The sequence below is a fragment of the Microtus ochrogaster genome, chromosome 21 (genome assembly GCF_000317375.1).
Source record: "Microtus ochrogaster isolate Prairie Vole_2 chromosome 21, MicOch1.0, whole genome shotgun sequence".
Classification (NCBI taxonomy): Eukaryota; Metazoa; Chordata; class Mammalia; order Rodentia; family Cricetidae; genus Microtus; species Microtus ochrogaster.
The window spans coordinates 28,092,820-28,113,462 of record NC_022022.1 but is presented as its reverse complement, the minus strand read 5'-3'; the positions used below and the strand labels follow the sequence as shown (position 1 = coordinate 28,113,462).

At 42.6% G+C, this 20,643-nt stretch overlaps 1 protein-coding gene across 4 annotated transcripts in view; it reads left to right on the top strand.

Annotated features, from left to right (window-relative positions):
* Npnt (nephronectin) overlaps positions 1-20,643 on the top strand; it is a 66,626-nt gene that overhangs the window by 32,677 nt on the left and 13,306 nt on the right. For 2 of the 4 annotated variants that reach the window (XM_026784161.1, XM_013350062.2), the window contains 6 exons: positions 2,002-2,094; positions 6,119-6,238; positions 7,653-7,772; positions 8,946-9,080; positions 9,354-9,476; positions 10,641-11,039. In XM_026784161.1, the coding sequence (XP_026639962.1) occupies positions 2,002-2,094; positions 6,119-6,238; positions 7,653-7,772; positions 8,946-9,080; positions 9,354-9,476; positions 10,641-11,039 (990 nt within the window). The remainder of the gene's footprint in view (positions 1-2,001; positions 2,095-6,118; positions 6,239-7,652; positions 7,773-8,945; positions 9,081-9,353; positions 9,477-10,640; positions 11,040-20,643) is intronic. The other 2 variants (XM_026784163.1, XM_005357304.3) reach the window with 1 other exon arrangement.

Sequence of the window (20,643 nt, the reverse complement as noted above, 5' to 3'; positions counted from 1 at the left end):
AATGACCGATTCATACGGTGACTCTGGATTCCCGTTAGCACAGGCCGAATGACCAATTCATATGGTGACTCTGGATTCCCTTTAGCACAGGCCGAATGACCGATTCATACAGTGACTCTTGGTCATAAGAGAGTTCCATGAAGATCTCATCTCACACAGTCTGAGTCCATACACTGAGCCCTGCCCCTTGTAATCTGGAAGGAACAGCCTGAATAAGTGTGAGCTCAGCCTGGAGTCCCTATAGTCCTCCCTAGAACAGATGGTGCAGAATTACCATACAATAAACTAACTGACTGTTTTCATTGAGGCCCACACATTTTCAGAAGTAGTAACTGTGCCTCAGAGACGCAGGAAATCAAATTTTTATTTTCTCAAGGAAAGAAATGTCAAAAAGCAGCAAATTTGAAATAGTTCCACATAATTGGAAATTAGCACGTGATTAAAGTTGGGCATTGGGGTAAGAGACTCTTGCTACAAGTCTCATCTGCTTCAGAAGCAGCCCTGGGAAGCTGCTCAATAGAATAACAGCTTGAATGAGTAACAGACATTGACCCAGGGCTTGAGAGATGCCAGGGATAAACTGAATGCAGGGCAAGCTGTGCCTCCAATTGGCTGGATTCAGTGATCCCTCTACACTCAGGTTGTCCTTGGTGGCTTGCTCTTCCTTCTGAGTCCTTTTCTGGATTTGTTGCTCTAAGATCAGGTACAAAGTTATGATTTTGAAATCACTAGCTTTCTCTCTAAGATGCTGCCTTTCACAGCAGATGGAATTCTACCTCAAGTTTTGGCTAGATTGTATCTAATCATTTGCTCTCCCTTGTTATTCTCCAGTAAGGTTATCCATGCCCATTTCCTTCTCCTTAAGTATCTCTACCCAAACAAATCCACCACCACCCCCCATCCAAGAGAGAATACCATTACATATAATCTTTTTACAGCTGTCCTACTGGGGAATTCCTTTTAGCATGTAAAGATATTATGCCCATCATATACTTTGTAGAAATTAATACACATTTGAATGCATGCTTCACACTAATTTCAGAAGAAACAATTTATAAATACCAATTACTAGTGTTTTGGCTTGGTTTTTGTTCCATATATTGAGTTCCTGAGCCTAAGGAAAGAACAGTATAGAAGGATACAGAGCCAGACATTCCATCTGAATCTACTACTTACAGCAGAATGCCAGCTGCCTGGCTGAGCAGAATTGTAAGAGCTTTCCCCCTAGCTGTGGTGTTATCAACAACTTCGCTTTTTAAAAGTTCCAACCCCAGAAACAAATGTGCCTTTGATTTAGGAAGTTAAGTGGCTGATAAACAGAATGTGTTGTAAAACAGAAAGCAGGAAGGCTGCCCTTTTGACATTCCCCTTTGAGCCCAGTCATCTCAAGGCATTTTGTTAAATAGCAATGACCACAGTTCTTCATGGATTATCTTCATCTTTATGGCTTTTCATAAAGCTTCTAATGTGCGCTCTAATTAGATGAGAGCCAACTATGACATAAGTTTTTACTTCTGAATGAAAGCATGATGATCGGCCATGCTAAGATGTAGGTCAAATCCGTATGCAAATGCATGTGTGCATTAATTGGGTGAATTTGAAACTATTATTAGTAATGTAACAATGTAAGGTAAGTCTAAAATTGGTCGCTTAAACTTTAATATCCTAAACAGGGTTAGTTGGTTATTTGGTTTTGTTGTCTTCTGTTGTTGATGAAAGTCACACATTAGTCTTATTTTGGTTTTTAATGGTATGAAAATGATAGATTATTAATTTGCAATTTTTCTTTGGAAAGAAAGATGACTATCATAAGTTTTCAGAAAGAGAATTTAAAAAAAAAAGAGGAAAAAACAGTTAGAAATTATTTGTGAAGTAGCCAAAGAGTCCTTTTAAGCTCCATCAACATTTGGTAACTGTTTAATGGATACTTGTGAAGATTTTTAGGGCTAACAGTGACATCAATTCAAAGCTGACTCTTATTACCTTCTCCCTGCTGTGAAGATGAGCCCTCCTACCCAACTCCTCTTGACCAAGGCAGTGAACAGCCTCTTTTCCAACCCCCGGATCATCAAGCCACAAGTGTACCTTCAAGGGGTGAGCGTACATTGTCTCAGGTGGTCGCTCCGCCCACCCGCACGGCTTCCTGCACTTACTCTTGCAAACGCCAGTGCAGAAGTGCTGAGCCTTCAGCCTGAGCCTTCAGCCTGAGCCTGTGGAGCAAGCCGTGGGAATTGTCACCTGTTGCTGAGTCTCTGTACCTTGGAAAGTGTGGCGCCCTCTCTTCTCTTACTGTTTTACGTATCATCGCTCTTTCTCCTCTTCTCTGAGTTTGGAAACCTTTCCCGAAAATCAGATAGAAAGATAGTTGGTGTTTTCGTATGTAGGCAATATCAGAAACGCCTCTGCTAAGCTATGGGTTTGGATGACGTTTTCCTGGTAGATTTTGAATGTAATTTAGTGCCCTTCTTCTCTCACTGTCAGGGATCTGGGATTTTAGGCTTGTTTAGAAATCGCACCATACGTCGGCTCCTTTCATTCAGTGCACACACTGTTTAATGTCAAAAGGCTTCAGTTCTGGTTCTAATTACTTGTTTATTGGAAACCCATTTGAAGTGTCCTGGCCTTGGCAACACTCAAGTAGTAGGGGACAGTAAAGGAGTTCCTGCCCTGCTTATCTGTGGGGCTGGTGTGAGACTCACTCACCAAAACTCTTGTCATCTTCATGGTGATGGGGATAGCTATAGGTAAGTCAGGTGGTAGACTTTCTAGTTCTAGATTTTTATTTCTCCCACGCACAGGCGTGAGGACTTAGGACGACCGAAATAGTCTGGGAGTTCTTACTGGCTCTGCTGATGGGGAATGTGTTAAACCTGCATGTGTTCTGCACTAGGGACCAGGACAGTGGGTTCGCTTTAGAGTTGCTCATCACTAGGAGAAAGTTGTGGCCGTTGCTATTTTGACCTACATTCACCTATGGCCTTACTTTAGTGAGATAACATTTTAAAGGTTAGGTTTCTGAAACATCTTCTGACTTAAGCATCAGAAAGAAAGCGGTTCAAATACCCTGAAGCGAACAGACGATGCTTTCCTGTAAAACTGCGGTGGCTATCTTATTATGACTGTCTTTCTGTGTCTGCATGCTAATACAGGTTCTGACTCTTCTTTGCCCTGAAGTCTAATAACGACGCTATGCAGCTTGCATTTGTGTTCTGGGCCAGCTCCCCTCCTTGTCTCTACTTCCCCCTCCAAGCTCCCAAATCCACCAACCTGCTTAAATGTGCCCCTGATGACAATGCTCTTTATATGCATAAGATTTAACGTGTTTGAATGTAAGAGATACAAGTGCATCCTTTAGAGGGAGATGTGTGCATGATCAAGTTCTTTGTTATTTTATTGCAGATGTCTATTATGCTTCCAGGGCAAGATTAAAGTGAACTTAAAAAGACACTAGCATTTATTTACTAGACTCGCCTGTCAACTTCTAAATTTCTTTGAGACAGTGAGAGTCAGGAGGAGTCTTTCATACTTTTTATAAGAACATTTACCACAGTTTGAAAGTGTCATTTCATACAGATACGAGTTCTGCGTTTATCAGAAGCAACACAGAATAACTCAATTGTGTAAGGCTTTGGGTCAGCAAAGAAAAATAAGTTGGGATAACTATAGACTAGAAACTTTCAAGAAAATGGAAGGGAAGCGGTTCTTCAACATGATGCTGGGAGCTTTGGTATTCCCTACTCATCAGGATCTGTTACGGGGTCAGTGTTGATGAATGGTGGCTGGAACCCTGCTCTGTTGTGCCTGCAGAGGCTCCGGGAAAGGGCTACTGTGAAGCCTGTTGGAGATGGGGCCAGGCAGTCATCAGGGACGCTTGACATAACAGCAGCCACCTGTCAAGGCAGCCTCATCCAGCCCATTAGCAGCTGCTAGGGCAGCTTCTCAAGTTGCTTTCCACATGCTTAGATTGTTACATAGTATCTAATAGTCAGTAATATAACCTGCTTCCCTTCACTTTTTACCCAGTGGATGCTCTGTTTTCTTTTCCCTATTTTTTTCCTGGAGTGATTTTCAGATTTCTAACAACTATGACAGTTTGTTAGTTCAGTTTTAAGATTCCTAACCACAAAGCACTTTCCCCATGACAAGGAAAATATAAATCTGGATAAAGTTGTTCTTTAAGATCCCTGGCAACCCATGACAATCCAGCCTGGGTCCCCAAAGGCATCCTAAGGAGCCTCATGGATCAGCCTTGGGGCCAGGTTGTGGAAGCGCTGCCTCCACTGGGTATCAGCTTTAACCAGGAACACAATATCTGGAGAGGTTCCCACTGGCATCCAACACTCCTTGCTTGTGAGCTGCCCAGGGTTATGAACAGCTGCTGGTTCCGGTAAGGAGCCTCTAGAAGTTCCTGTTGCTCTCTAAAAATAAACTAGGGAGTCTTAATTGATACTTTAAGAAGCCCTCTCTTGAAATGCAGAATCAAATCCGACACTTAGTTTGAGGCACTGATTTGTTACCTGCTTTGAGCACAGGAAAAGAAAAGATTCTCTCTTACAGAATACTCAAGATTTAAGTACCTTCCTCCCAGGATTAATCAAGGCCTGTGTGACTCCAAGGGGGTGATGTTAAGGATGCTGGCAAACTTCTGGGAGATGAGAAAGAGTTCCCTGACTCAAATGTGGATTAAAATTTCAAATACAAGCTAGAAGAGTATGAACGTTGCCCTCAGGCCATCCTACACATTCTTGCTTCACTCAACAGAGGGGGGGGGGCAACGTTTTTGATAGAATAATCTACGAAGTATCTATCTTCTATGAGCACAGAGAGATTATTTTTTAAAAAAAAATGCTTAATGTGATTCTGTTTTGAAAACCTTTGGGCAAAAGACAATAAAGCAAAGAATTGCAGAAAACACAGGAAATGACAAAGGTATTTGCTATGTTTATCTGACCTCTCCAGACTTTGCCCAGCTGGCGATGTGCTTACCTTGTGGTAAGGGGAGAAAAAAAGACCAAGTTGGAAAATCAGTAAGATGTGAAAATATCCTTAGATGTTTTATTTATTTGGTGACTTTAAAGTGTAATGCAACTGGATGCCTCAGTGAAACACTACATACCTCCTCTAAATGAGCAGGTCAGATGTAATTTTGATTAGATTTGGAAACAACTTTAAAGCTAGACATATTATCAGTATTTTTATTCAGTACCATAGATAGATTGATAATTAAATTATGCTAATAAGGCATTTCTGCTGTTGTTTCCAGACAAAATAAATATATGGTCACATTTCTTTTTAATGAGGTCTATGTTATGGGCATTACTATTTCAGTGTTTTAAGTCATTTTGAATTTTATGTTGACTTGAGGCAGTTTTCAATTTGTGCTGGAAAACTTTTATATCGTGGAATTCATTAATTTCACATTGATATTTAAAGCAGTAAACATAAAATACATAATGATGTTTTGTCCCTTAGTGTTTTCCACAGGCTCATCTTAACCGCCAAATGTATGAAAATTTATTGGGAGGCTTTAATACTTGTTTTGTGATTTGAATGGATTAGTAAAATAGGAAGCTAAACTTTCTCTAATCCAAGGTCAGTACAGAACCTATCAAACTGAACAAGAAAAGTCACAGTAACGATCTGTCGGATCCATGCAGTGTTTTTCCCCTCTGAAACATAGCTGTCCTGGAGAAGTTCGAATCATTCTAATGTTTTAATATTTGCACGCTGTCTATGGAGTGTAAAGTGTCACGTGGTATCCTCTTGAGCAGAATCCATTATCACAAGTGCCTAATAGCAGGGCCACAGGTAGTTGAAGCTTAATGGCAGCCAGAGAATCGAACACCGCCACCCTTGGGTCAAGGGTGCTGCTCTTTGTGGAGGTTACAGACAGGCACAGAGAATCAGATATCCATAATGGTCCCTGCAACATCCGGCTGCTCCTAGTGTGATGCTCATGTTAAGATGGTACACACAGGCTTTATGTGTCGTGGAAGGGATGATTTCACTGTCGTGACCCTTTTCCCCCCTCTTATGTTCCACATTGAGAAGCATTTTCAACATTTCGCATCATTGCTGAGTTTTGTGATTTTTCTGTTTTGATGCCCACTCTTTACAGATTTAAACGAGTGCGGCCTGAAGCCGAGGCCCTGCAAGCACAGGTGCATGAACACGTTCGGCAGCTACAAGTGCTATTGTCTCAACGGATACATGCTTATGCCAGATGGGTCCTGCTCAAGTATGTCAAGAATCCTAGCTGTTGTCTAAGTGCCCTAGGCTTGATTTCTGACATGCTTTGGTAGCCTGCCTCTTCATCTCCACTGGACAGGATGTGTCCCTGTGGTTGTATGCATGCCTGAGGATCTGAGGATCAAAAGGAGAGGTGTACGTTTATAGACACGACATTCTCTTACTGCACAGGCCAGCATCGGTGGGCTTATAAGTGGGTTTAGAGCAAGAACCACATTTTCTAATGCTTTTCTCAGTATGTTTATCCCAGTGTTCTCCCTGGGTATAGAAGAACCATTCCAGGTCAAAGACTATTTAATGACAACTGAGACTTTGCTTAGAGAGAATCCACCATCTCTGTTCATAAATCCCTTCAAGTATGTTTTTATAATTCTTGATAATAAATCGTAGGATAATTTAAGAAATATGTAAGAAGAAAAACTGCTTTAAGTGAAAATGAATACAACATCAGAAAAATTGAGGTTTGCTTTTTTAAAATAGGGTCTCACATATCCTAGGTTAGCCTCCATCTTACTATACAGCTGATAGTGACCTTGAATGGCTAATCTTCCTTCCTCCACCTCCTGAGTGCTGAGATTACAGGCAAGCACTGCCAGGATTGCCTTTATGAGGTATTAGAGTTAGACTCTTCATGCATGCTAGACACGCAGTCTAGCAACTGAGTGCATCCCCAGGCCTCAGAGGGTCAATCTTACATGTATGCATCTTTATAAGAGAATTGTATGATGTGTCCTGTTATCACTTGGTTGTGTTTTTAAAATGGACGTTTCCCTCAAATTCTTTGTCGGCTGAAAATCGAATAACTTGGATTTCTATGCTAATCAACAAGCAGCGACCTGATTTTTATTTTTGCCTTATTACCAATTAACTAAGATGAATTTTACATAAAAACAATAGTAGCTAATTTTGTTTCGTGCTATGCAGACATCACTGGAACTTTTGTTTGATGAAAGTAGATCTCTAATTGCATTTGACAATGATTCCAGAGTCTCTTTACGTTTTGGGGCTCACTAGGAAATCTTCTTTTGTCCTACAAAGAATTTTAATGTGTAATTGAGACAGTTAATCATGTATCTTGGTTACGATTTGCATTTAACTCGAGTAATCTGGAGAAAGACCTTAGTTCTACCTTAATGATAGAGGTCAGAGAAAGCTCTCTCCCTGCCTGCCAATCCTTTTAAAACATTAAAGGGCTTCTCCAGGTGATGATGGGCAGGGCCACTTGTCAGTCATCCCGTTTCGGAGGTCATCCTTCACCCCTGCTACACCCTCCTTAGAATGGTGGTGGTTAATTGACTGCCCAGTGTTGAATCAGTGCCCCCAACTGCAGGACGCGTGAAAACAAGTGCTTATGTCACAGGTGCTTTCTGCCTCTCGGAGACAGCCAGTCACTCTCTTTCCAGGTGCCCATTCATGTTCCATGGCAAACTGTCAGTACGGCTGTGATGTGGTCAAAGGACAAATCCGGTGCCAGTGTCCTTCCCCTGGCCTGCAGCTAGCTCCCGATGGGAGGACCTGTGTGGGTGAGTGCAGTCATCAAGCACCTGCCAGTAGATGGTTAGGATTGAACACATAGGAGAAGAAGGCAGTTTTACTTAGTCAGGTATGGAGCTACCTGCTGGAAGAGGGTTTCTGTGAACCGGTCAACACAGTCTTGCTTTTGAAACCTGAAGGACAGGAGGAAGCACCGCACAGGGGAAACCAAGTGTGCGCAAACCAACAGTGAAGTCCAGCAGAGCACTGTGTTCAGGACAAGTGGATCTCGGTTTTTGTAATCCAGACAGAAGGGAACGGTGGAGCTGAACGGCTCACTAAATCTACACTAGTACATGTGTTGGACTACAGGGCTTAGCATTGTTCTAGAATATTGAGATGGCAGTATAGATTATGTGGAGTTTGGACTTTCTGAAGCTGACTGAGCCACACACTAGCTATGATAGTTAGGAAAAGAACTAAATAAGGTATCTAGAGAAACAAAGCCAGGAAGGGTCCATCTTAGAAAATAATCATTCGGGAATAATAATTAGGAAATAATTATTAATAATCATTAGGGAAGTTCTAAAGTTAGTCCTGGGCCATTAGGTGTATAAAGAATGCATCAAGGGGCTGGAGAGGCAGATAGCTAAGAGCACTCACAGTATGCTCACAACCATCTGTAACTCCAGTTCTGGGGGACCTAACTCCCTCGAACCTCCTCAGGCACCAGACATGCACATGGTACCCATATGTATACACAGTCGGAACAGTCATAATAGAAAATAATTTAAAAAAATTAAAGAACCTGCCGAGAGGTGAAGTTGTTTGGAGGAGATAGGAGTGGCCGCAAAATGTCCAGTTTTATGACTTCCTGTCTCCGTGTAGAGCAGGAGGTGGTGGGCATGAATGGGCTGGTGGAGGAAGCGAGACTGGTTCCAGTCATTTTCTGTGGGTAGAACAGGACGTTTTACCAGACCTGTTTGGCGAAAGACTTAGTAGCATGCATGCTTCTAGTTCAAGCAACTAAGTAGACGCAGCAGAGTATCTGCTAATGCTGCATGTGAGAGAAGAAGAGCTTGATGTGTGTGTTGTGGGGCTGAGGGTGAGCTGAAAGCTGGAGATGCTGAATTCCCGTCTGTTCCTGCGGTAGCTGGGGGATATCGTTACGATGACGTGCCTGTCTTTGCCCTTCCTAAGATGCAATTGACTTACGTTTCTAGATATTGATGAATGCGCTACTGGAAGAGTCTCCTGCCCTCGATTTAGGCAGTGCGCCAACACCTTTGGGAGTTACATCTGCAAGTGTCACGCTGGTTTCGACCTCATGTACATTGGAGGCAAATACCAGTGTCATGGTAATGGAACTGTCCCGTTCCTGTGTAAGCTTTCTGCTGGTAGCATTGAGAAGTCTCCAGCTGTGGTGATAACTGGATTGCGGGGATGGGGCGGGGGGAGAGGGGGTACAGGCATTAAATGAGCAATGTCTACCTTCCCCACCCGCCATTCTGGAGACATGTGTACCGTGTCTCTTCCGTTCACCATCGCTGTTTTACGTGGACCTCTGTCCCACGTGGTGTGCATTCCGTGTTGTCACGTGTCTCTCCACTTGCTTTTCTGCCCCCATGCAGACATCGACGAGTGTGCCCTGGGGCAGCACCAGTGCAGCAGCTCTGCCCGATGTTACAACGTCCACGGGTCCTACAAGTGTAAATGCAAAGATGGCTATGAGGGCGACGGACGGCACTGTGTGTGTGAGTAAATCCTGCCCTGCTCACGTCTTCAGGAAGTATGGGGTTGGTGAAGGCCATTGCTGAAGAAGATGAGGGAGATAATAGTCATTGAAGACATGGTTTTCATACCTACGAATATCAACCTATCCTATAACTAGCATTCAAAGCCGTAGAATGTCCCGAGTACAGTCTGGGAGTTGCTTCCTTTCAGCTAGAAAGAAAGGATGGGCTCCTCCCTAATCACTGGAATTTGTTGAATCTGCAATAAACATCCACTGTTAGCATTGCGTTATGATAATTGGGATGTAGTCTGTTTGTTTGTTTTCTACTGGAAATAATTCCGGTATTTATTTTCCCTACATTTAAAACCGCCTGGCTCTTAGGTTGTTTCTGGAGTCGTAGGTTACTAGACAAACATGCGAAATGCAAGCATCTGAAGATGAAAGCCCAACAAACCGGAGGCCGTGATGTACTGCACATTTCATGTAACACTAGATAACTTTGAAATTTTTCCCGAGTAGAACATTTACTGAAAAACCACAGGGCATAAAATTCTGTGGATTAAAGGGCTTTTGAAGTGTTGTGAAGTCATTCCTACTCTGGAATATTATCATTCCAGGCAGATTAAATATTGATTCTTTTTGGTGAAGATTATCAATGGGAAATATACAGATGATTTTTTAATTTTGAAAATCTATTTTTAGAAAGCAAATATAAATTAGCAAATGTGAGGAAAAGACTCATTTTTTTTTTTTGCACTAGTTGAATACATCTAAGGTGTAGGTGAGGCAGTATCTGCCTAGTTAGTGGAGTTTGAAACACAGTTGCATAACACACATGCAGGAGGGGAACACAGCACAGACAGTGTTTCTCACAAAAATGTAATCTTTCCACATCTGGGGAGAAACATTCTGTTGCTACTGCTTTGTAAATGTTGAAAACATTTTTGTGCTTCAGAAATACATATTCATTACAGAAACACCAAAATATTTTTTTATGTTTCCTAAGGCACACACATTTGTTATCAGAAAATCCCATGGCGTCTTATAGCCAAGAATGGAAAAAGAGGACTCGTTAGCATGAGGTGTTTCTGTGCATGTGTTTCGTTCGCAGTTTCCCGTTGCACTTTTTTTTTAAGAGAGAAATATTTTCATATTAATTTAATCTTTGGATTTTTTTTTTCAGATATCCCCAAAGTCATGATTGAGCCTTCAGGTCCAGTTCACGGGCCAGAGAGAAACGGTACAATCTCAAAGGGTGATGGCGGACATGCTAATCGGATTCCTGATGCTGGGAGTACTAGGTGGCCCCTGAGGACACCATATATTCCTCCTGTCATCACCAGTTGGCCCACTCATAAGCCAACAACAAGACCTACACCAAACCCAACACCACAGCCTACTCCACCACCCCCACCCCCGCTGCCAACAGAGCTCAGAACCACTCCGCCTCCACCACCAACCCCAGAAAGGCCACCCACCACACTGACGACTGTAGCTCCTGACACCAGGACATCTCCTCAAGTGACTACGGCTGACAGTGGGGTACAGACAGACCCTCAGAAACCCAGGGGAGATGTGTTCAGTAAGTCACATGAATTCTTACATCTCTTTAAAGATTTGTTTTATTTTGTGTGCGTGAGTGTTTTTGCGTTTGTGTATGTAATATATACTGTGTCTCTGCTCACTTGGGTCAGAAGAGAGCACTGGAATCCCTAGACCTGGTATCGCAGCTGGTTGGGAGTCACCGTGTGTGTACTGGGACTCAAACCTGGGTCCTCCGCAAGAGCACTGCTACCAGTTCTGAGCCTCAATTATTATCTTTTAGGCTGACATTCAAGCCTGGGCCATCTTTTTAGGAAGTCCAACTGATGAAAAGATTTAGCTGGTTCAGGTCCATCCATGCTGATTGCCATGTAGTATAGAAAGCTATGTGAAGAGTCATTGCGATGGGGCGATTAGGAAGGAACGTGTGGAGACAGCCTCCTGTCTCTCATAAAAGCCAGGCCGCAAATCACAGACCTTATCCACTGTGGGAATTCTCTTAACATAGTCGGCTTTACTTGGTGGTGTTCTAAAGTGGGAAACTTAATATGCCCAAAGCTACTTAACTTTTAACCTTCATTCATTCCGTGACTAAGTGTGAGCACCCTTTGGGGTGACAAACCATGTTAGATATTGGACTCATAATGATAAGACAAGAAGTGTTACAGTCTGGTGGGAAGGAGAGGCCTGGTAGTTAGCTGCTGTACCATGTCAGAGAACAGAATGGGATTTGTGGAGACTGTTCTAGGAATGGAGGAAGGGGGTCAGACTTTTTTATATGGGACATTCACAGATTGCTGAGTGGAGCTGGACAGAGGGAATGAGGGAAGAGAGACCTCACAGTTAAAGAGGAGGCAGAACAACAGGGGCACAGGAACAGGAAGCAGTGTAGACCGCCGGTCGGAGGGGTCTGTCAGGGAGAGAGATGAGGCTGAGCTTTTGTCCCTCGTGCTGGCTGTTAGCTGGTGGAACATGAAGATGGGCCCCAGGTAAGAGTCCTAGACCTTCGCAGGTACTGAGCAGAGGGGAAGTCACCGGTGGAGACCGGCTGTGGGAAGAAAAGGAAGGCGAGGGGGGAAAAGGCTGCTCTCTTGTTCCCAGACTAAACTTGGCATATTAACACTGTCCATTCGTGTATCCTCACTTGCCTGTTTCACTTCACCTATGTTTAGCCTCTTGTACATTCATAACGTCTACCAACTCTGTACCTTTATGTCATTACCAATTCATGCTTTTCCCATGATGGAGCCAACGTGTGCCATTTAAATTAAGTGTCACTAATGTTTTATGAGTTAAATAGAATACTGATGCTTGTAATTCTTGTGTATGTGTGTATACAGTATGTGGATATGTATTTATTTGTATGTGTGTGCATACGCATGTGTGTGAGTGTGTATATACACATGTGTGGGTATGTATATGCTTGTATGTGTGCGTGTGTGTGTATACATATGTGTGGATGTGTATATACTTGCATGTGTGTGTACACTCATGTGTGCAGGTATATATATATACTTGTATGTGCGCACATGTCTGGAGACCACCTAACAACTCTGGGTGTTGTTTCTCAGGTGGAGTCAACTTTTTTTTTTTTTTATTTTGGGACAGGGTCTCTCATTGATCTGGAATTGCCCATAGGCTAGTCTGGGTAGCTGGTGAGGTACAGGGGTCCATCTCTCTGGGATCTCCAGCATGCTGGTTACAAGTGCTCCAGGCCCAGATCTACACTTTTAACCTGGTTTCTGGGGGGGGGGGGTCAAACACAAGCACTGTACTAACTGAACCATCTCCCCAGCCCTCACGATGACTGTAGTTCTTCGCAAGAGAAGACACACGAGATTATCAGTTTCCTTTTCCTTTGGCGCTGCCGTTTATTTGAAGGGAGATTGAGATTCATTCTATTGTGGTTGCGCATGGTTTAGGCCATCTGCATAAGTTCTAGGAGAATTCGATGGTAGATCTCAAAATATCCATCTCATATGTGCGTATCTATTTGGTTTTGAAATTGATTGCTGTGTGTGTTGTCTCGCCTTTATATTTTCCCATCTTTTTGTGATCATCACATAATGTGATTTTTACTCATGTCTCAGCCAAGTATGCTATGTATGTTATTTTCCTGCCTTTACTGATCATGAAGCAGTATAACATAAACACACACACTGATGGAGAGAACATCTTTCTAGGCATTCCTTGTAAAAGTTTCTCTTGTTAAAGAGCCCTCATGAATGCTTTTCTTTTCACACATAGATACACGTCAAGGAATTAAAGATAGTGTAGAAATTTACTAAGTGAACCTAGGAGTGTAAGACTGAAAAGGTTTTAGCTGTAGTGTAAGACAGACTGAGGAGGTCCCAGCTGCAGTGTAAGACAGACTCGGGGGGGGGGGTTCCCAGCTGCAGTGTAAGTCAGACTGGGGAGGTCCTAGCTGCAGTGTAAGACTAGGGAGGTCCTAGCTGCAGAGATTCTCCAGAGCCCTTACTGTAAGCGAGTGTGATCCCTGGGACATTCTCTGGGCGATCACCTTGATCGTGTGCCAGGACTATCACATGGCACAGATAACCCTGCCACCCAGACAGGCTGCCAGGAATTCAACTCCACTCTCCCTTCATCTTCAGCAATAGCTGCTCCTAAGTTTAGCGTGTAGGAGAATATTGTGGGGACTTCTAAACTTGGTTTCTTGTGCTTATAGCATATATTCTGAAAAATGAAAGGTATTTATTCAGAAAAAGAAAACATTATTTATCCTCTGTGAAAATCTTAAGGAACCTTAGCATATTTTTAGTTCACCTGATTTTTTTTATTCTAAAAAGGATTATACCTAAAGTGTCACCATTTCTTACCAAGAACTTGTGTACCTTTCGACCAAGTCTTCTCTCTCTTTCAGTTTATAGATTCAAAATTTACCATATGTCTATAATCTAAATGATTGTGAAATACAATATTTTCCAGATTTTTAGAAATATAATCAGGTGCCACTGCTTTATGAGACACGCTGAAGGACTCTGCATGGTGAGATGTACTGATTAACAAAAAGTCTTGTCAACCATGGAGAGCGGTCATCTCAGCGTGTCTGCTTCTGAGCTCCTCAAGATAGTTAAAATACAGTTTACTTTATGAGTGTATTATGAAAAGTTAGTTTAAAGACTCACAAATAGCCGGGCAGTGGTGGCGCACACCTTTAATCCCAGCACTCAGGAGGCAGAGGCAGGCAGATCTCTGGGAGTCTGAGGCCAGCCTGGTCTACAAGAGCTAGTTCCGGGACAGGCACCAAAGCTACAGAGAAATCCTATCTCGAAAAACCAAACAAAAAAAAAAAGACTCACAAATATTTTTAATGCAAGAAAGATTTATGAAACAACCCCACAACACAATATGGACTTGCAAAGAGCACCGTCGACTGCAGTGTTTTGTTCCTTGGATACTGCTACGAAAGAAAAGGATGCAGAATTGCAAACTTCCATTTTAAACTGCAAATAAGTGGTCCCTGTGCTAATTGCCATAGTCTCTGGTATTTTAATTTGGGACCTAGGGACATTATGAAAGCTGCATTACTTAAGTGTCCTAGAGTCTTATTCTTATATCCCATGATTTTATGAGGACTCTTAAATCACTCCTGTTATATCCAGCACCCTTCCCCATAGCCCAGATCACAACGGAGACATCCTTGTTTAACCAAAATTTAAGAAACCATAATGTTGTCCTACTTCACAGCAATGACTCTTGGTCATTGTGTTAAGGTTCACTTCCCATGAACTTCCAGAAGTATTTCAGAAAATGAATCTACTCTTCTTCAGATTAAGTAGTTTGAATTGCATTTCTTGTTGAAGCTAAATTCCCCTTCTTGATTCTGATGGCTTTTCAAATAAATGATCAGCTATTTCAGATTACAGTTTTACTCTCGCCCTGACCGAGGGTAACATAGCCACCGACGGTAAACATTCTCTAGAAGATTTTATGTCCAGTATACTTTTAAAATTTAAGCCTGATGTTGAGAGCTAGTATAAGTCTTGGGAAGGGCATATGAAAATAGGTTGAAGCATGTGAGATGGATTCCTTCCAGGTCTCTTCTTACGATGCATTGAGTCAGGAAGCCTGGGTTTGCTTCATCCCAAACTGATATTTATGAGTTTGCAACTTTGCTCAATTACCCAGGCCCTCTTTCCCACTGAGTGGGTTCAAGGTCCAAGAGAATTCAAGTAAAAATTGTATGAATAATGAAGTGCTACGAACTGGGATAGATTACTTACTGTATTGATTCACTATAGCCATACGGGGGAGAATAAATATATTAAAAAGTCACCTTTCATGTCGGATATGAAATATTCAGCATCTATTTCAAAATAAGAGTACTCTGAGGCAGTGGTCCTCCACCTTCCTCATGCTGCAACCATTCATACAGTCCCTCATGTTGCGCTGACCCCAAACATAAAATTACTTTCATCACCACTTCATAACTATATTTCTGCTACTGCTATGAATCGTAATGTAAATCTTTTACATTTTACATAGAGGTTGGTGAAAGGGGGCCCAACCCCCAGACTTGAGAGCCACTGCTCTAAGGGCCCTAAAGATTTTTGTTACTGGGACTAGAAACTAACCAGATGCATTTTTCAGAGCCAACTGTAAACCAGCTCGATAGGCTAGTTTGAACTGTACTAATGCCCCTGACAAAGTATGACATTGTTCTTTCATTACTGGGACAAAGTAGTATTTCTTCGAGTGTGTTTCATAGGCCGTTAGCTCCCTGAAATGTTACGTAAGTTCTGGGGTCAAATACGTTAAGAAGTCTGAGGTTTAGCCAGGTTAACTAGGTGTGATAGCTCTAAGGCTTCTCAAAACTATAATGTGCTAATGGTCACTGTCAGTCTCTAGAAGCATAGTACAGTGTGTGTATCTACAGGTAGATTTAACGGTGGGATTGTTTAACTCACTGGATTAGAGGTTTCCACAAACTGGTGTCTGGTCAGTTCTTGGCTGAACTGGGAAGTACGGAGACTTCTCACCACAATCACCAAGAGTCCTGATGACAGCTTGCATCCTATGCCATGCAGAGACTAATGAGATTGTTCTGAGATGGTAGGGTGGAGATCATAGTGGCTCAGGTAGGGAAGAAAGGTGCCAGGCAGACAAGCAGAAAAATCAAATTTAAATGGTGGCATGTCTATCTGAATACAGGGGATGGCTGGAAAATGGGGGACTAGACACAAAAACAAGACTTGCTGTCCACAGAGATAAAGGTAATAGGTAAGAGCTATATAAGAGCAAAGGAAATAAAGGTCTTAGCGGAGGAAATTGGGGAGAATGCATCCCTTTATAGCCGTATGATAAATGAAATATAAAGTGACTCTCATCAGTTTTAAAAGTTGCTTGGAAAAATAGCTGTATTTTCTATATGTTAACTGAAAATTTTAATATAAAACAATATATATCATCCTACCTCAATTAGATGTAAAATATATGTTTAGAGGTATATGAAAGCCTGGAAGAAAAAAGTCAGAAATGACCATGGGCGTATGCCATGTATGGTGCTTTCAGTGGTTTCCATTGCTTGCTTGTTATCCTCATGCAGTAATTTTCCAGTTCTTCATTGTCATCGTCAAGGCTAACCATGAATTGTTATCCTTATTGTGACGATGACTCCTTAGGAGGGGGCAGTGGGAATGGACTCTCAGTCTCCCCCTGGAAGAGTGAAGGGTGGCGGCGTACGTTCTGAGAGAGGACCCAGCATTTAGAATGTTTCATTAACTTCTAACTGTTCAAAACTTCCTTTAGAATAGAATATGCCATGAATGGACAATTTCAGCCAAAAGACTCCAATTACTACAAGGAATACAGTATCCCTTGAACCAGTGGACATATCCCCCCCCCATTTTTTTTTTTCTGTTTTCAGAATCCACATTGAACTAGAATCATTCATGGTGCTTATCTAAGGTTCGTCTTTTCTGGAGGGTACTCATTCATGCAGACTGCCTCAATGCCTCCGTATGTGCACAAATTACATGCAGGTCTTATCAAAGTGAGCACCCTGTTTCCGTGGGGCCGGGATAGGATCTCAGGCTGCGTTGTGAACACACTCACAAGTATGCTGTTGCTGTGCAGGCCAGATTGTGTGGCAAGGTTGTCTCAGCCTCAGCGGCAGCCTCCATCCAGAAAAATCATGTCTTGCATAGAAGAGATTTGGCCAAATGTAGGCCGATTCAAAATATAATAATTTCATAAAGGAAATTTACCACCTGTGCCGTGTAAAACAAAGGTGAAGGTGTTGTAGACTCAGGATTATAGGATATAATGTGACTAATCTCTGCCACATTATTTACAAGTGGCTGAGGACCAGCCTTGCTGTTGCTGTTGTTGGAGAACATGAGAACGAGCTGGAAGCCCCGGCATCAATAGTGAGAAGGCAGTTGGTTCCTTCCTCTGGTCTGCAGCTCTGCAGCGTGCTGTCCTGCGGTTGTTTTTATTTCGCTTCAAGAGTTTTAAGAGTTCATAGATGCCAGTGTTTTCAGTCACAGACATCTTATAGTCTCTTTTCTAATTCTGTGTGGTGATGAGTAAACAGCTTGTTTCAGCTGAGGGGTGAAAAGGCCTTCCAACCAATGTGTTCTCGAGTGATCAGTAAGACCTGCAGAGACCCCAAGTGATGTTGTCGTCTGCCCAGAAATTAAGTCTCTGCCAATACTGTTGGAGAGGCGAGTAGCTGCTGTTCATAGGTCAGGGCCTGGTGCTGTGAATTCTGACAGTTTTTAAGATTATTTTTTATTTGTATTTTAATGGGATTTTGTGGTGACTGGAAAGAAAAGAAAAGGTTCTTTTCAGAAAGTATAAATTGAGTTCTGAGTGAACATGGCCTGGGTTAGAGATCAGAATTTTTTTAAAGCTCTGCACATTTGCCTATGAAGTTAAAATGAAAAAGACTGTGTTTGGGGCATGTTACCAGATTCTTGTGTCTCTGGATCCTCATCTGAATGTTGAGGTAGTTTCTGTTTACCCCTCACTGGGAGGCTGAGTCAGTTCATTGGGACCGTGTAGAATACTTACCACAGCGATTACCATGTAAGAACATCAGCTGTTTCTACACCCACTGATGCTGAATTTATTTTTATAGTAATAACAGAGTTTCCTAATTAATTCATAAAAGAAGCCACATACTCTAGTGATGACTATTTTTTTCTGATGCTTTTTACTATGGTTGGCTACAGTTTTAATGCCGCTTTTGGCTAATGTCTTTCCAAAACAAATTGATTTGCAAGTGCGAGCAGAGAAACTGAGGACAGAAATGAGCTACTCTGGCGAGGCTTTGTTTGTCACCACATAGTTAGAAGTTTGTGTTTAGACCAGGCGCTCATAGCACATACAGAGTTAAATGGATAATTAAAATAGAGACACTGCACCTCAGCATTCTCGCTGTGAATCTGATGACAGCTGTCTCCCAGCCATAAATCTGTCCAGGCAGCAAGCTTTCATGGTAGGTCCTGTGAGTAGCAAAACCAAAAACTTCCCTTTTGCTTTTAATAGACGATTTGGGCGAGTGGGTGGACTCTGTGCTCAGGTGTGCTCCACCCAGTTCAAGTAACCGTCGTGGGGTATTCACACCTGTGTGGAGGTGCACACACTGGCCTGCGGGAGCCTCACCCTCCCAGGTTGCTTTGACTTAGAAGAGGACGGGAGAACTAAGCCTCTGGGATATTCCCTTGCTTACAGTCATTCTTAGTGAAGAGCCATGATTCAGAGTCTCGGTCCTCACAGGAGTTCCCTGGGTAATGCCTCTGAGTTGTTCTGAAAGTTTATAAAAGGAACATAGAAAATACAGAGGAGGGTGAGGTCTACCACCCCCACAGGTTCGTTACTGAGCACCTGGGCCTGTCCTCTCCTCTCACCAGGGACTTACTGCTTCCCAGCTCTGTTCATTGCTCTGAGGCTCTGTCTTTTGACCTCTGTTGGTCCTTCCTATAGGATGCAGTGTTGGAAGCAAGATCTTATTTCTGTGGCGCTCAGCAACCCTTTTCTTGTTTCAAGAAGCCAACATTTGGCTAAGACATTTCTTGAGTGGGGGCAAGGAAATTGCAGCGGCATTTCCAATCTCTTTATTTTCTTCTCTCTGCTGAGTGTGTTCTGCATTTGGAGTGGGAGGGGGAGGAGAGAGATGATACAACCCCATAAAGCCCTTATTGCTTATGCGATCCTCCATGCTGCAGTCTCTTAAAATTCCTAGATTTTTTTTTCCACCTCAAGTACATTAGGATAGACTAAAATCAATACATCTGCTGCAGCTGTCCCTTCAGTGAAGAAACCCCTGAGCATAGAAAGAATTGAGGACGGTGTTGTCTGTAATCTTTAGTCCAACAACTAATGCCAGATCTGGACTGGGTGATGTCATCCAAACCACTTTGGGTAGAACCTGAATATGTAAACCTTCCTTTAAAATATCAGTGCTTACAGGTTTGCAATCAGCTTGACTGTGGAGTATTTGTGCAGTAATATTTACATCTTCTTCTCTGTGTTTACTGTTAAGGTTTTATTGAGTAAAACCTGCAGCTGACTGACTGAGAGATCTTATATTTGAATGTAGACTATAAGTTACTGTTATCACATCCCTGGAGATTTAATAGAATTTACTAAGATGGCATTCGTTCATTTGTTTGTTTGTTTTTAGAGACAGGGTTTCTTTGTGTAGCTTTGGCTGTCCTGGAACTCACTCTGTAGACCAGGCTGGCCTTGAACTCACAGAGATCCCCTTGCTTCTGCCTCCCTGAGTGCTGGGATTAAAGGTGCACGCCACCACCACCACACAAGATGGCATCTTTTGCAGACTCTGCAGCCATTATGAGACAATCCTGTGTCCTTAGCCCACTGAAGTCAGACAGCCTCCCTCTTTAGGTGTTAGTACCTTCTGATATCTCATAGTCTCCATCTTTGGAGGTTAGTGCCCACTGTCTCCCAAGTCTTCATCTTTGGGGATCCCTACCCTCTGTATCCCACAGTCTTCATCCTTGGGAATTATACCCTCTATGTCCACCATCTCCATCTTTGGGAGTTTATTTAGAAGCAACAAGCAAGATTTTTGTTTTTGTTTTTTTGAGACAGAGTCTCACTCTGTAGCCGTGGCTAGCCTGTGACTCACTATGTAGGCCATAGTGGCCTTGAATTCACACAGATTTGCTTGCTTCTGCCTCCCCAGGGCTGGGGTTGAAGCCATGTGCCATCACACCAAGAGAATGTTTTTATTGGTGCAGTTTTGAATCATGTCAGGAAAACGTTGGGGAATTCGTTTTACAGCGATTGCACCATAAGTGTTTCCTCCGCTCACCTTCCTCCTTGCCATTCTCCAAGTGCAGCAGAGTGATAGTTTTATCTGGCAAACCTTACCTTGTCACTACTGAAAAACCCTTTACAGTATCCAATTTCTGCTCTTCCGTTAAAGCACCCATGATATCCATCTTCACCTCAAAGAATGTAGGTCAAAGGAAGGTGAGAGCGAAATGTGTCCCTTGCTTCACAGGTGCTCAGCCCAGTGCTGGGTGCCACAGTGATGCTCTACACTTTGATCCCTTAGTGAGTGGGGATGGTGAAGGAAAGGAAATAAATGAACAGGAACATGTTAGTATGCTTTATGCTTTTTTTTTTTTTTTTTTTTTTTTTTTTTT